We start from the raw sequence: 13,651 nt of genomic DNA on the forward strand, positions 1-13,651 counted from the left end.
ACCAGGTCAGATGTAGGATTAGTTTGCATCGAATTAGCCTTGAATCCAGAAAACAGCTGTAAAGCTGGGATAGGCTCCAGTACGCCCGCGTGCCTCGTGGGATTCAGATGATTGATGGATAAAGTTCCAAATGTGGTGAGGTCAGATGAAATCATGTTTGACTTGTCGAAGAATATGATACCTTGACAAGATGAATTTTGAGGTAGATGTGGTGAAATGTTCTGCTAAAATTCAATTGCCACAGGACTTTTTGAAGGTAAAGAAAGTGATTTTTTTTTCTACTGACCATGTCAGTGATCTAACTTCAAGCCAACAGAGCATACTTTTCAGTTATTGATGGCGAAAATATAAAAGCAGCAAAGGCCGTGGAAGTCATTGAAGCAAAACAATGTTCTTCAGAGTATTCCAAAGCATTCAGGAATTGAAAAACACTTTGTCCAAATATCTCAGAGAGCCTGCCTGGAAATAAGGGTTGCCGAGACTCATCCGTGAGGACTCATGCTTTGGAACCGAAGGGTCACAATTTGACTCCAGCTATAGACAAAAAAGAAAAAAATGCGACACACCAAAACTCTTAAAACCCAAGAACTCCATATATAGCTTGATGGAAACGTGGCTGTCCTTGAAACCTGTGGCCCTTAATCCTATTTTTTATTTATTTGTATTTCTTTTTTTTTTTCATTCCATTCTTTTTGAAATTCTTGGTGCGAGGAACCATCCTAATCAAAACCGTTCTGATGTAGACAGAAGAGTCTAGAGGTGACTCACCTGAACTCTCCCTTGTTGTTAGTGACTCGGTCAGAAGGGCAGTACGGCGCAGACATCTCAAGGACCACCAGCTCCATCTGCCGAGAACTGTTGCCACGGGAACTCATCACTAAACACTCCCAAGTACCAGCAAGGCCCACGTCCATGTTAGCGAGGATGACCTCACTGGTGGAGAAATAAAAACAGGAGTCATGTGACTTGAGTTTTAGGAACACTAGATATGTTAATCTACTTTGTAGAAGTCGCATAAGGGTGGATTAGAAGTGAGGAGGTAGCGCTTCAATGAGATTTAAAAAGGATTTTAGGGTGAACCGAATTGGAGTGATGACATGATTTTTGGGTGGCTATGGATTATTTCAAGGATTTAATGATCATAATGTGTGGGAAATTCACATTTACAAGGGTTTGAAAAAAGATATAAAGATGTATATGAACATCCATTCAGCTGTGGACGCCATACGGCTCGGCTTTTCACATTATGATTTTCTTACATTACTAGAAAAAGGTCAGTCACACGCATTATGAAGAAATCAGTCATTTGTGAAAAGGTACATTTATCAACCACTGACCTACATAGAAAGTAGCGCCGCATCATTACGTGGAAAAAAGACCCAGCGGACTCATAAGGAACATTTGTGCTTGCCGACTGATGTTTAACAAACTGAGATCAACTTTCAATTAGTCCTTCTGTGCAATAAATGTTTCAAAGTTGGCCCCATTTTCAGGGAAGCTTAAACAGACTTTGTAAAGGTACTACATAAAATGTGACCCCAAATAATTGCAATCACTTTGATAACCTTGATGAAAATGCCTTTGCCGACTAAACAGAGGACTTTTTGATTGGAGACCGAGAATGGAGTTCAGTGGCACATTACTTTACTCAGTAATACGGTTTTACAAAATAACCATCATTACCGCCTAAACACAATCTATTTTTACAAGGCAAAAGTAACACGTTACCCCCCAACACTAGCAAAGGCATCTTTTTTTTTTTGCGATAATATTTCCCAACCATTTTCTTGCTCATTTTGTACAAGATTACGCTGATTAAAAATGGAAGGGATTAAAAGGGATACATCCAAAGTGTCTGCTGCAGCTTGCTTGCCACGGGGCTGTAAAATGTTTGATTAATGAAACATGACTCACAGGATGGTCCCACTGCTACTGCTAGTACAGTTAATACTGCGAATTTGGCCTAGCACCATTACTCAGCAGGAGACTTGCCGAACCATCGGGGCCTCAGGGGGTCTAGGGCTGTTACGCTCACTGCGAGAAATGCAAACAAATCATCCTAACACGACTGCAGCGGCAACTAATGCACTGTAATTAGGTGGCGTGGCGCAGCGAGAGGAGGGACCTGAAGGCCAAAGCAAAGACACCCAAACAATGACTAAACAAAAACATCACACTTTAGCCTTAATCGCCAAAAGACTACACAGTGCTTTGACATCTCGTGTGGCTGCTTAGCCCAAAGCGGCACCAGTTGAATGGAATAGCCTGAAACATGTGGAGTTCACCTTCAAAGAGGTCACTTCACTCAGACTTTGGCATCACTGCTTGCATTGCTGCAGCAGCCAGTGTGACAAATCCAGACACGGGCCTTAAGCCACGTACTAAATCTTGTGTACTCAGTCTTTCCCCTCTGATGGGACATGCAAGCATGCGAAGCTTAATGACTCAGAGGACATTGATCCAAGGTGACAAACATCAACAGGGGCCGCTGCGACCCATCAATCGTTCGCCGTGGTTGAACAAGCGTGCACAATGACCATGTGTTAATGACAAATGTCCACGGAGATTCAAGTGTTTATTTGTTGACTTCATGAAGAAAGGAAGTCCGATCTGTAACTAACACCACACGACCTTCTCAGGTGCAACACTGAGCAAAGGTGAGGCTGATATTTGTGTTGGTCCTGTAAGACACTCAAAACACATGAGAATGGCTTTTGCTCCTGCAAGAGAATTTGCAGATGGTAAACATTTCAGGTTCCAAGAAGAACATGGGCTTCACTTGGGGGAACAAACTGCATCATTTGTGTATAAATACAGGCCAAAAAGAGGTCATTCTTAGTAGGACCTTGGAGAATAATAAAGAATTCACCAAGTCCGATGTATCTACCCTAACGAAATTGCCTGCCTACAAATTTGGCTTTGTTAAAGCACACATACAGTGCTAAACAAAGTGACTATAATTGTTTTTTCTTTTTTAAACTGTTCATCAGCTGGGATGACTGAGCGCCTTCTGATTCCCTGCCTGGTTTGTTACCTTCTCTTGTCTCCTTCCTTTTCAGGAAAGGAGCCAAAGGAGTGTTACCTGCGCTGTGGGACGGATGAAAAGCTTGAGCTGGCAAGCGTCCACCATGTGCGTGGTTCCACCTTATTTGTCATAACATTGAGGCAGCTGGTGACAAGTTGGGAGCATGTCTGGCACAGTAACTTTCTCAATCCTCTGTCTGCGTTGACAGGATTGGAAATAAAATAGAAGCGATATCAAAGGATGAATGATTTGTGATGTCCTGCTTTTCCTGCCACTCTGGGCCAGTACAAGTTGTGAATTTGAGATTTTACATCACTGCAAGATTTGTAATCACAAGACCAAACTGTGAATTTTGAGCTAGTACAGGAAAACGAATTTGGGAGGGAAATTATACAAAAAACAAAAGTTTACTTTAGAGGAGGAAATGAATACAATTGCTTGTAAGCGCCAGGAATATCCGAAAAACACGTGTCAATTTTCGACTTAACTTTGTAGCAACAATTATGTTTCAGCATCTGTGATCAGCAAGAGCTACGGGTGGGTTGCAAGGCCAAGCTCTCTCAGGATTGGCTGCAGATTGCTCGGGGACGTTGGCCCACTGCCAAGTCAATTCTTTCCTGCGCTTTCAGATCCTTATCCAGGGCACCAATAACGAAAGTTAAATCCCAGCTACTTTAGATGATTGAGAGATATAGGAGGACGCTAGGTGTGTGTGTGTGTGTGTGTGTGTGTGTGTGTGTGTGTGTGTGTGTGTGTGTGTGCGTGCGTGTGTGTGTGTGTGTGCGTGCGTGTGCTCTTTACATACATTATCTGTGAGCTGCAAATCAGTTTTACTATGTGTACTGGATTGTGTTTTTCATTCAAAAGGGGTCTATAAAATGAGCTTTGCGGCTCATCAAGTCATTACGCCTCGCTACTTCTACTGCAGTAACAAGCCGAGAGGAACATAGACGACTCGTGAACGTCACCTCATCATAGAGAGCTGTTAACACATCATGATTCATGTCTTTGCAGTGTACACCACTTTCACAGACGTCATGAATAAATGTAGACTGTCCGTTGCATTGTTATGGAACATTTAAGGCTCTATTTTCTTTTTTTAAAGGACCTCATGTCCGCAGTTCGTTGTGCTTCATTTCGCCTCGGAAATGCACCTCATGAAACTACTGAGCAGACTCAATGGCTGCTACAGCGATGAGTCCCTATTTCCAAGCAAACTTTTCAAATGTCATCCATTTACATTTTCTCGACTCACAAATCATCTGTGCTGTTGCTTGTACCTGGTCAGCAGACAACAGTCATGAAGCAAGGTTTCTTCCACGTAAACACCTCGGTCCTCTTGCGTGGTGACAGCGTGGCCATTGTGATGCCACTGCAGCTCAACCGAAGCGTCCAAGTAAGTGACAGTGCACTGCAGAGGCAGACGGTCTCCCTGGAAAACCAGCTGCCTCTGGGAAGGGATCAAATGAAAGAGGGGTACCTCCAGAGCTCCATCTAGGAAATGAAAAGAGGAGAAAAGAGCCATGGAAGCATATCAAACATCTCCTCCCCGATCGCTAATGCATTCATGTAGCGCATGAGCTTAAGTCGGGCATCCTTGTGATGAAATGGAAATGAAGACTTGCTGTGGAGAATATGTCTGTGGAGTGAATTTTGACAAATGCAGCATCAAAAGCATTATTCTAATCCATCCTTGCCTCATAGCATGCAAAAATCAAGGCACCGTGCCCACAACATAGCATTCCGTCAAGGTCATCCTCATCCCCTGTCATTCTCACATGATGTTGCTGCAAGAGAAGAAGAGCAGCTGAGAAAAGAGAACAGCCTTGAGCACTCCTCTCGACTCTCCTTGACTCCAAGCATGTACGTACATAACAATGGAAGGCCGTCATCAATACCAATTGACTTTGGATTCCTTCTAGTATTTTGCAAGCATGCTCCCTTTTTTGATAACTATGATGAGGATTAAGATGCATACTAGCATGAGTTTGATATACATATTAAAAAAAAAATGCAAGTGCAGCACATATTGTGATATTTTTGTGTTCTCCGACCATTGACTGTCCGTTTTATTTATGAGCCAGGATTAGCCTCAAGCTCCGCCAGCAAATTGTACCACCTTGGGAATTATTTCAGAGGGTGTTCAATACAAGGCTAGACATTTCCTTGGACACGCTCCAAAGAGCAACACAGTCATTGCCTCCACTTGTATGCAATGATTTTTGGCCCTTGCTGCTATGCCATCCGTTGATAGGCCATTGGACGTACGTATGCTTCGTAAAAGTCGTCTGTACTGCAAAACACTTGTTTAAAAGAGACTTTTTAAATATTTGCAGCAGTATTTAGCAAAACGATTTAGCTATTATAGAATAATAGTATGATTTGGGGACGTCTGTTTATATACCAAGTGTGAGGGAATTTTTGAGAACAAATATTTGTGAGGTCAAGGCTCTCAAGTTCTGTATATTGTTCAGCATCAAATCAAACTCTTCTTTCTCTCTCTCTCTCTCTCTCTCTCGCCGTCCCTCTCGCTCTCACCCTCAAACCCGACTGACACTTTATGTAACACATAATGGGGCATCCTTGGTGATGACATTTCTGTAAAATTATTTTACCTCCCTTTGTTGCAACGTTCCATTGTATCTTGGACTTTGTGTAATCGTGCTAGTAACAGACTGCACAACCAACAATTTGGAGTTAGCCAAATGCCGCTACTTTTGAAGCCTTGCATGTTTGCGTCGGACACTGCCGAAGTAAAACACAATGATTGGTTTGTTGCAAGTGAGGTTGCGTCAAGGAGAGACAACCAAATCGGACATAGTGCTGTTTGTGGGAGCATAAAAGCATATCAGTGTGCCTTTGGTCTATAGAAGAATCATTCACTCTGACAAGCAAACGTTATTATACAGCTAAAGAGTTCCCTTTGGAGCATGACTGATGATATTGTTCATACTACATTTAGAAATTAAAAGTCTGCAGTCATAAACTGGTGACTACTTGACCACACTTTGGCAGAGAACTATTCAACTTGAATGTGCATGCTGAAAAGATGTCAAATTCACGTTTAGCTGTCTACATGATACATCCATCCACATCTGTCATATCTGCATATCCTCTTCAGGCTGAAGTACCCAGAGAGAATCTAGGCAAGCATGGGGAAAATGTGCAAACTTCACACAGGAAATCAAATAATGAGATTTAAAGAAAGGTCAGAAGTGCGAGGTGTTTGCCTACGTGAACCCCTGGGGAAAATTGCTACAGTCGTATTTTTCATGATGTCCATTTGCACATTGATTGATTCAAACGTACTACCTGGAGGGCTTTTAATCGTTGAGGTTCTACTATATTGTGGCACTGATTGATAGAGGGTAAAAAGTGTTTTGTTTGTTGTTGCCCCAGTCCCGCCCCCACTCAACCCTCTCCATGCACTTTCTAATTTGACATTGGCAGTGGTTAGTAACACACAATTTCCTCAGCTCTCACATTCCACTGATAAAAAGTACAACTTATCCCATAAGGCCACGCTTCTGCAGAGCGAGACTTGGCTCATAACACAGGGGACCTGTGGGATAGATATGGGAATATTACCATCAACTGCTCGGCTGCCAGCCTTGTGTGTGAAGCAACAGAGTGAAACAACTTTTTCAGGTACCACTTCGACAATTTTGCTTGTCTAACGTGTAGCTGAAATAAAACCATCTTAAGATCACAAAAGCGGCCATTAGTGGGATGACTCACTATCAACTTCATACTGTTGGCGGCACACAACATATTTGGGCATGGTTACTCTTCATTCTCCTGATTGTCAAGGGCTTTATGCTGCCCGAGGCATTTATTCAGCAGTTTCTCACTGGAATCCATTCTTGCTCTTTTATCCGTGGTTCTGAGTTCCCAGCCAACCTCTTTCCTTTCTTAGTGTACAGTTTCGGGACGCTGAAGTTTCAACATTATGCCCAAGTCTGACGCCATTGGAAAAATGCATCATTGCACCGACAACCATGTCGCTCAACGGAAGTACCGGCCCGAACGATACCGTGAGCTGAGAAAAAGAAAATAGTTGAAAGTTGAGTGACCCACTTTCTTGAGCTGGGTCCAGCCATGCAAGTGAGAGATGATGTGCCATTGAGCCAGGAGTTGACCGAGCAGATGGCACGAGCAGAAGGACCAGCGGGTGAAGATTGTCAGGCTCAAGAGTTGGTGAAGGCCAGGCAACGTTACCAAATGTTGGGCTTAATGCTTTGGTAATTGTTGCCAAAGCACAATGTTTGATTTGTGTGGCACTTCAAAGTGGATTTTTTTCTCTCCCCCCTCGCACTTATTATTGCGTCGCAAAGAGGGCTTGATTGTTTTAGGATGCTAGTTAAGTTTAATGATGTAGGCTAAATTATTTTCATGATGCAAATGACCCTTTTAGCACCGCCTGTACAGTTAATGGTTTCATGACGATGACAATTTGACTCTGGAATTTCCATTATTTTCTAATGGAAGAGCACTTTGTTAGCGTAGTGGACAAATAGAACGGAGGCGCTTACCACATGTGAGCTGCTGTCCTCGGAGATTGCGAAACTCCAGGCCGTGGAGGTGGGTGGGAAACATGCATACCGTGTCATTGGCAATCCTCACTGAGTTGCTTCGGGCCCACAAGAGAAGCCATTTCAGCTGACAGTCACAGAATAAAGTATCTGTCCTGAAGTGTCTGGTGAAAACAGCAAAATGCAGTTACAAACCTGTCAGTCAAAAATCATATTTCATATTTCACTCTTTCTTATAAGAGTGTATCAATTGTTAATGGCCAGTTCCATTTGTGGTCCGCATTCTTAAGCAGCATCAGAATGGCCTCTTGGCTCTACAAAGAACTCCAATTTATTTTTTAAAAAATATTTTACTTATTGTAATTGACTGCGGAAAACAGTTCTTTTGCAGGTCATCTGAAATGTTGTTAAAAAAAAGAACTATAATAAAATATGTATCGAGCGGGGGTGTTTCTCTTGAAAAATTGCGGGCTGCTGTGTTTGTAATGAGCAGAATAATGCCGCCCAGAGGAATAGTCTCACGTTGGTACTTAAACTGCATACTAAATTAGATGAGATTGAATCAACTATGGTTGCAGCCAAGCAGTGCATACTATTTCACCTCAATCGCTTCAACAAATGACAACAAGAAATTCCATACGATCTACTGACTGATTGCATTCATCCTTAATAAACTTATGTCAATATTAAGTGAATGACCCAGATTTTCAGATTTAAATTCTTATCAAATTTTCTTACACTACTCTTAGAGCCACTAGGTGTGAGAAGAGTCCAACTGTCAACGTGGAGAAGATATTCCCAGATAAATTCCTGCAAGCAGAAAAACACACTTTTCAGCCACATAGGAGAAATAGTTCTACAACATCCATCTATCTGTCCATCTTCTTAGATCCTCAGCAGAGAAGCATTCCTTCCTCACTTCCTCTCCAGCCCCCCCGAGGAACACGGTTTAATGCCAAGTTTAAGAACAATAATAATAATAACAGTGATGCAATGTCAACATCATTATTACCAATAGAAAGACAACTTACAATTTGAAAAGATTGCCCAGATCTAGAAACATTTCAGGGGAGAGGCAACCTATTCTGTTGTTGGACAGGTCCCTGGAATGACAAAAGAAGGCCATCGTAAAACACATGGGCAAAATATGTACGTGTTGAAGGTGGTGAGTGCATCAACGTTTCCTTGTGCCCTTCCGCGATGCATTTTCTGCTTCTTTCCCTCAAACGCCAGCTTAAGCACTTGGGCCTTGCGTGGAACAGAGCACTGTGCTTCTGTCGTCTAAAAATACATTTCTCAGAGTGAAAAATGATTTTATGCCCATTCCTGTGGAGGTGCCAAATGTTAAGTCCAGTTTCAAAGCAAAGGAGCAACACTGTTTTTTTTAATCATAATAATAATAATAATAATAATCCTTGCCCATCTCGAGCTCAAATATGTATACATGCAGAGGGGGGGTTGCACATCTATGGATGTGTGCCCTCATGCTCTGTAATTAAAGAGCAGCTTTGCTGGAGCAGCTGTGGGAAAATAAGCAGAGCATTCACATAATCACCAGTTGGGGAACACTTAAATTAACACTTTGCTTCTCCCTGAATTCAGAAACACAAAGACAAGTATGCACGTGCGTACACGCGCACACACACAATAACCAACTACCAACCACAATAAGCAATATTATTCATGAAATAACCATTAGAAATATGCACGATGTTCTTGTGCCATCTCAGAGATGATCCTTTCACAGCATCTTCGTTCTAACTAATTACTTCGACATCTGTCCTAGCTAGGCATCTAAAATGAAAGCAGGCAATGTGTGCGTATGTGGTTTCAAAATATTCCAAAGAAGCGACTTCAAACCGATCCATGTTCACACAGACTTGCAAAATAGACACTTGGGAAGAAACACTACCAGCATGACCAACTCTTGAAAACCTTTGCCAGCATAATCTTGTTGGTGGGTGTTTATCATTTTGGAAATATATATAATATAGTATGCGTGGTAGAGTCCATCATGCACAATAGAGCTGGCCAATTTGTGTCATTTCCATTTTAGCTCCTCTCAGCCTTAAAAACATTCAAATCGAAAAAGATTCGTAATGTGCCGAGCTGAACGTGTCCAAGGAACCGCGGACAGGCCAAATGCAGCCTGCAGGCTATACGGTATAAAACCTGTGGCTGGAACTTAGAGGATAACATCTTTTCACATTTTCATGCAAGGAAAATTATTTGCTTGCATGAAACTGCAGTTCATTTGGACATAGGACTCAATATATATTCTTGTAATCGCCAAAGGCCAAATGAGTTCTTCCCTCGGCTCCTGGAGAAGACCGTGACGAGACTCTATAATACTTACAGTTTCCTCAGAGTCAGCAGACCACGGAAGGCCCAGGGCTCCACTCTGCTTATCAGATTATTTCTCAGATCCCTGAAGAGGACAAACAAGAAGGAGTCAGAGACAAACGGTACAAAAGCAGAGACTGTGAACACATGCTTTCCATGCAAATGGGGGACTTCATACAAATCATAGTACAGGTTATTTGGATACAGAAAAAAAAAAAAAGAAAATACCAAAAATGAGGAATACAATGTTCAAAGAAACTTTGAGAAATATCAAACCTTGCCCATACATCTTATTCATATTTTTTTTGTGGCTAAAACTGAATGATTGCCTTTTGTGCAGGTAGTGTGGATTTAGTTCCCAATCAGTGACCCTACATGTGTCCTGTGACCAATCCAGTCTGAATGTGAACAGGCTAAGATTGGATAAAAATGGGATGGATGGATGGATGGATGGATGGATGGATGGATGGATGGATGGATGGATGGATGGATGGATGGATGGATGGATGGATGGATGGATGGATGGATGGATGGATGGATGGATGGATGGATGGATGGATGGACGGACGGACGGACGGACGGACGGATGGGTTAAAAAAGGAAAATAAAGGAAAGAATAATATTCTGTGTAGTGACTAAGTATAAAAATACAGAATTCCATCAGAGATATTATTCTGGTTTTCAATCTATAAAAAATGTACACTCTTGCTATTCCGAACCATTTCCTGTTTCCGTAACACCCTGACCACATCCCGGCGAGAGGGAACACACACCGTGGTTTTACTCAAGGACTCTGCGTCAACCACCACCACCAACACCACCACCACCACCACCACCCAATATAAAAAATAAAAAAATCCAAACGCAGAACAGTGGCGCTTACATGAAAGAAAATGCACCAGAGCTGGCCTCATGACATACATATATATGTCATATGGTAGCCTCTTAGTCCAGGCAGGTCCATCAGCGGGTACCTCTCATCTTTGCTCCATTCTATAAATTGTCTTTGATCATGTGCAACATCCAGCTAAAGAGCAAATGGAGGGTGCGGGCCCAGAAGTCATCCATTGTGCCTGCAGCACCTTCTTTCATCTTGACCTGTGTTACCAGCCCTGGGCTGCTTTGCTGAATTAGCAGATAATGACTCCACTTTCATATCAACTGACTAACTAGAATTGCAAAGGTCGATTCTCTCTGTTTACTGACCTGTATGTAGTATGTATGTAGACACACACACACACACACACAATCTTAATCTTGTGTGGGCTCAGTGAATATCGATGCAGTTATGAGAATATTTACAAAAGGTCAAGTTCCACCCCAAGTAGGCAAATAAAAGTGAAGCCCGCTGCAGGCACTTGGGCGGGCACTCATCCAAATGGAAAGTGACGCTGTATGATATATTTGATTGCCCACACACTTAATGAAATGAGACAATGGAATGCACTCGTTTGTATCACACTAAGATCAGGGTGACTCAAAGGGGGAGGGGGTGGAGCTTGTGGATCATTTGTTTCTTCATAATACAACCGGCTCTATTTCCGTGGACAGCGCATGTGCATTCGGGCGTAAAAACTGGCGCATCTTGATTTCCGAGGGAGTGCAAGCCTCCTATAGTGGTCATCTGAAGATGATTGGGGGGTTTTACATGTATTTTTAGAATATCAAATAAAATGCCAGAGGGGCTGAATCGGGGCTGGATATACGTTGTCAGTTTGATGGTCAAACAATGGATGTGGCTTGACTAATCTGAGCTGTAAGCACACATGTGAGGTGTGTTTTATGACCTGTTCTACAGCCTCTGCATGGGTGCCAAAGTTAATGGTCATCAACTTCAGGGTCAATTCACACAGATTTGAGGGACTGTGATTTTTATTCTGCACTTTTTGCCAACACAGCTCAGAGACATTTACTCTGGTCGCTTCCCTTAATTAGAGAGTGCTCGCACCACCACGCTTGCCGTAAAAATAACCTTTTAAAAATACATTACGCTCACATAGCTAGAGCTACCAGGTGGGTTATTAAAAGGCATCACTAAGCATTAGTTGTGTGCTTATGTGCTTTGAAATATTTTGCCGTTTTTTTTAATGGAAATTTGATCAATTGATGGAAAAAAACACATGCTGTATTCGAACAGCCACCGAACCTCAATCTTAGGTTTGATTGAAAACATAGATCAATTTGGCAAGTTCAAAACCTCTGATGTCACACTTGACAGACAGCTGGGCTAACACAAACCGCAACGCCCAACTGTAAAAAGTCAAGAGCAGGAAGGCAATGTAGAGTGTCAGCACAGAGAGGGAAAACAAATGTGGGCAAATCATGGTGTGTTCCCTTGGAGGCCTGCGTATTGTTTTTCTGCGTGCATGTTAAGTGTGGTTTTTTTTTCCATTCATCAAGGACAAGTTAAGTTGCCTTTATACATTACTGTAACAAAAAAACAAATAATTTAATATTGTTCACTGACAAAGCCCAAGAACGTGCTTTTCTATCCTGAAGAGAAAAAGAAAAACAGCAAGACCCACAAATAATCAATAAGTACAATCTTTTAGTTGCACACAAATAGCCTAGTCATTGCCATTTTGTTATTCTGTTCCTAGATTTAACCTCTGACTCAGGACTTGATATGGATAACCTTAGAGCTTCATAGCGGTCGCACAATCATAACAGACAGAATAATGTGGACACTCCAGACTGGCCATACTCTCATCAATCACTTCCCAAGGAGAAGCAGAGGCGGAATACAATTCATGACTTCAGACCAAACAAGAGCGAAACTTTTGAAGATGCCTCATCTGGTGCTTCGCAATGAGTTTGCAGAGCGAACAATTGCAGATGCCAGACGCCAACTTCGGAGACTTTTTTTTTACCATCAACCCATCCATTTATTATTAGAAGTATTTTGAGATGTAGGCCAGTAATTCAAAGAGGATCCTAATATCCATGGACAAGTTCAGTTGAGTATTTGGTAGCATTCACGTTAAACCTCAAGTGACAATTATTTTGGAGCCTAAAAAGCATAATCGTCAGTATTAATAAAGGCTCTCTGTGTATTAGATAATGGGCTGACCCGCCCCCTCCCCCCCAAGCACCCAGTGTCTAATATGCTGTTAGTGCCAGTGGGTCCCACGGTAGCAAAGCGTGAACAAAGCTTGTCACTGTTCACTGCTCAGTTAGTTTTGCCATTTCATCATGGGTTCCCACCACACAAAACTCATTGTTAGAGTGCCAGTGAGGAAGCACATTGTCTTTCATTTTTACTTCTACCGTCTTTCTACTTGATAAACCTTCCAAATTTGACGAAATGATTGCGTTAGAATAGCTGGATTTGTTTCTTTTTGTCCCATTCATTTTTCTGCATTAGACACAACACAACCCTTCTTTTTCTTCACCTTGCCCTTCTTCCTTTTTTCATTCTATTATTCATTTTATTATAGAGACCTGCCTTTTTTCAATGAATAGAAATTGAAAGAGCAGCGTTGACTTTCTATTGAATCAGTATCCCAATTTCCACGCCAGGTCTGTTTGCTTTCCAGGAACAACCCAAGCAACATGAGCCCACAGTAGCAGGTTGAATGGTGCAATGGCACACACCCACACACACACATGCACTATTAAAGCCGTCAATCCATTGCCAATTTCTTTTGATCCCGTCATGCAGCCAGCCAAGCACACAACTCCAATGTGCCAGACTAAGGAACAGTTGGCAGTCACTTTTGCGTACCTGGCCAGGCATCAAGTGCATTGACAA

At 42.2% G+C, this 13,651-nt stretch overlaps 1 protein-coding gene across 3 annotated transcripts in view; it reads right to left on the minus strand.

Moving 5' to 3' along the window:
* Nucleotides 1–13,651, minus strand: part of adgra1b (adhesion G protein-coupled receptor A1b) — a 68,005-nt gene that overhangs the window by 44,661 nt on the left and 9,693 nt on the right. For all 3 annotated transcript variants that reach the window (XM_088385124.1, XM_088385122.1, XM_088385123.1), the window contains exons 3-8: nt 9,914–9,985; nt 8,589–8,660; nt 8,296–8,367; nt 7,558–7,721; nt 4,306–4,519; nt 769–933 (exon numbers count right to left, since the gene is read on the minus strand). In XM_088385124.1, the coding sequence (XP_088241250.1) occupies nt 769–933; nt 4,306–4,519; nt 7,558–7,721; nt 8,296–8,367; nt 8,589–8,660; nt 9,914–9,985 (759 nt within the window). The remainder of the gene's footprint in view (nt 1–768; nt 934–4,305; nt 4,520–7,557; nt 7,722–8,295; nt 8,368–8,588; nt 8,661–9,913; nt 9,986–13,651) is intronic.

Source organism: Syngnathus floridae, chromosome 9 (genome assembly GCF_059516105.1).
Source record: "Syngnathus floridae isolate MCC-2025c chromosome 9, RoL_Sflo_1.0, whole genome shotgun sequence".
NCBI classification, from domain to species: domain Eukaryota; kingdom Metazoa; phylum Chordata; class Actinopteri; order Syngnathiformes; family Syngnathidae; genus Syngnathus; species Syngnathus floridae.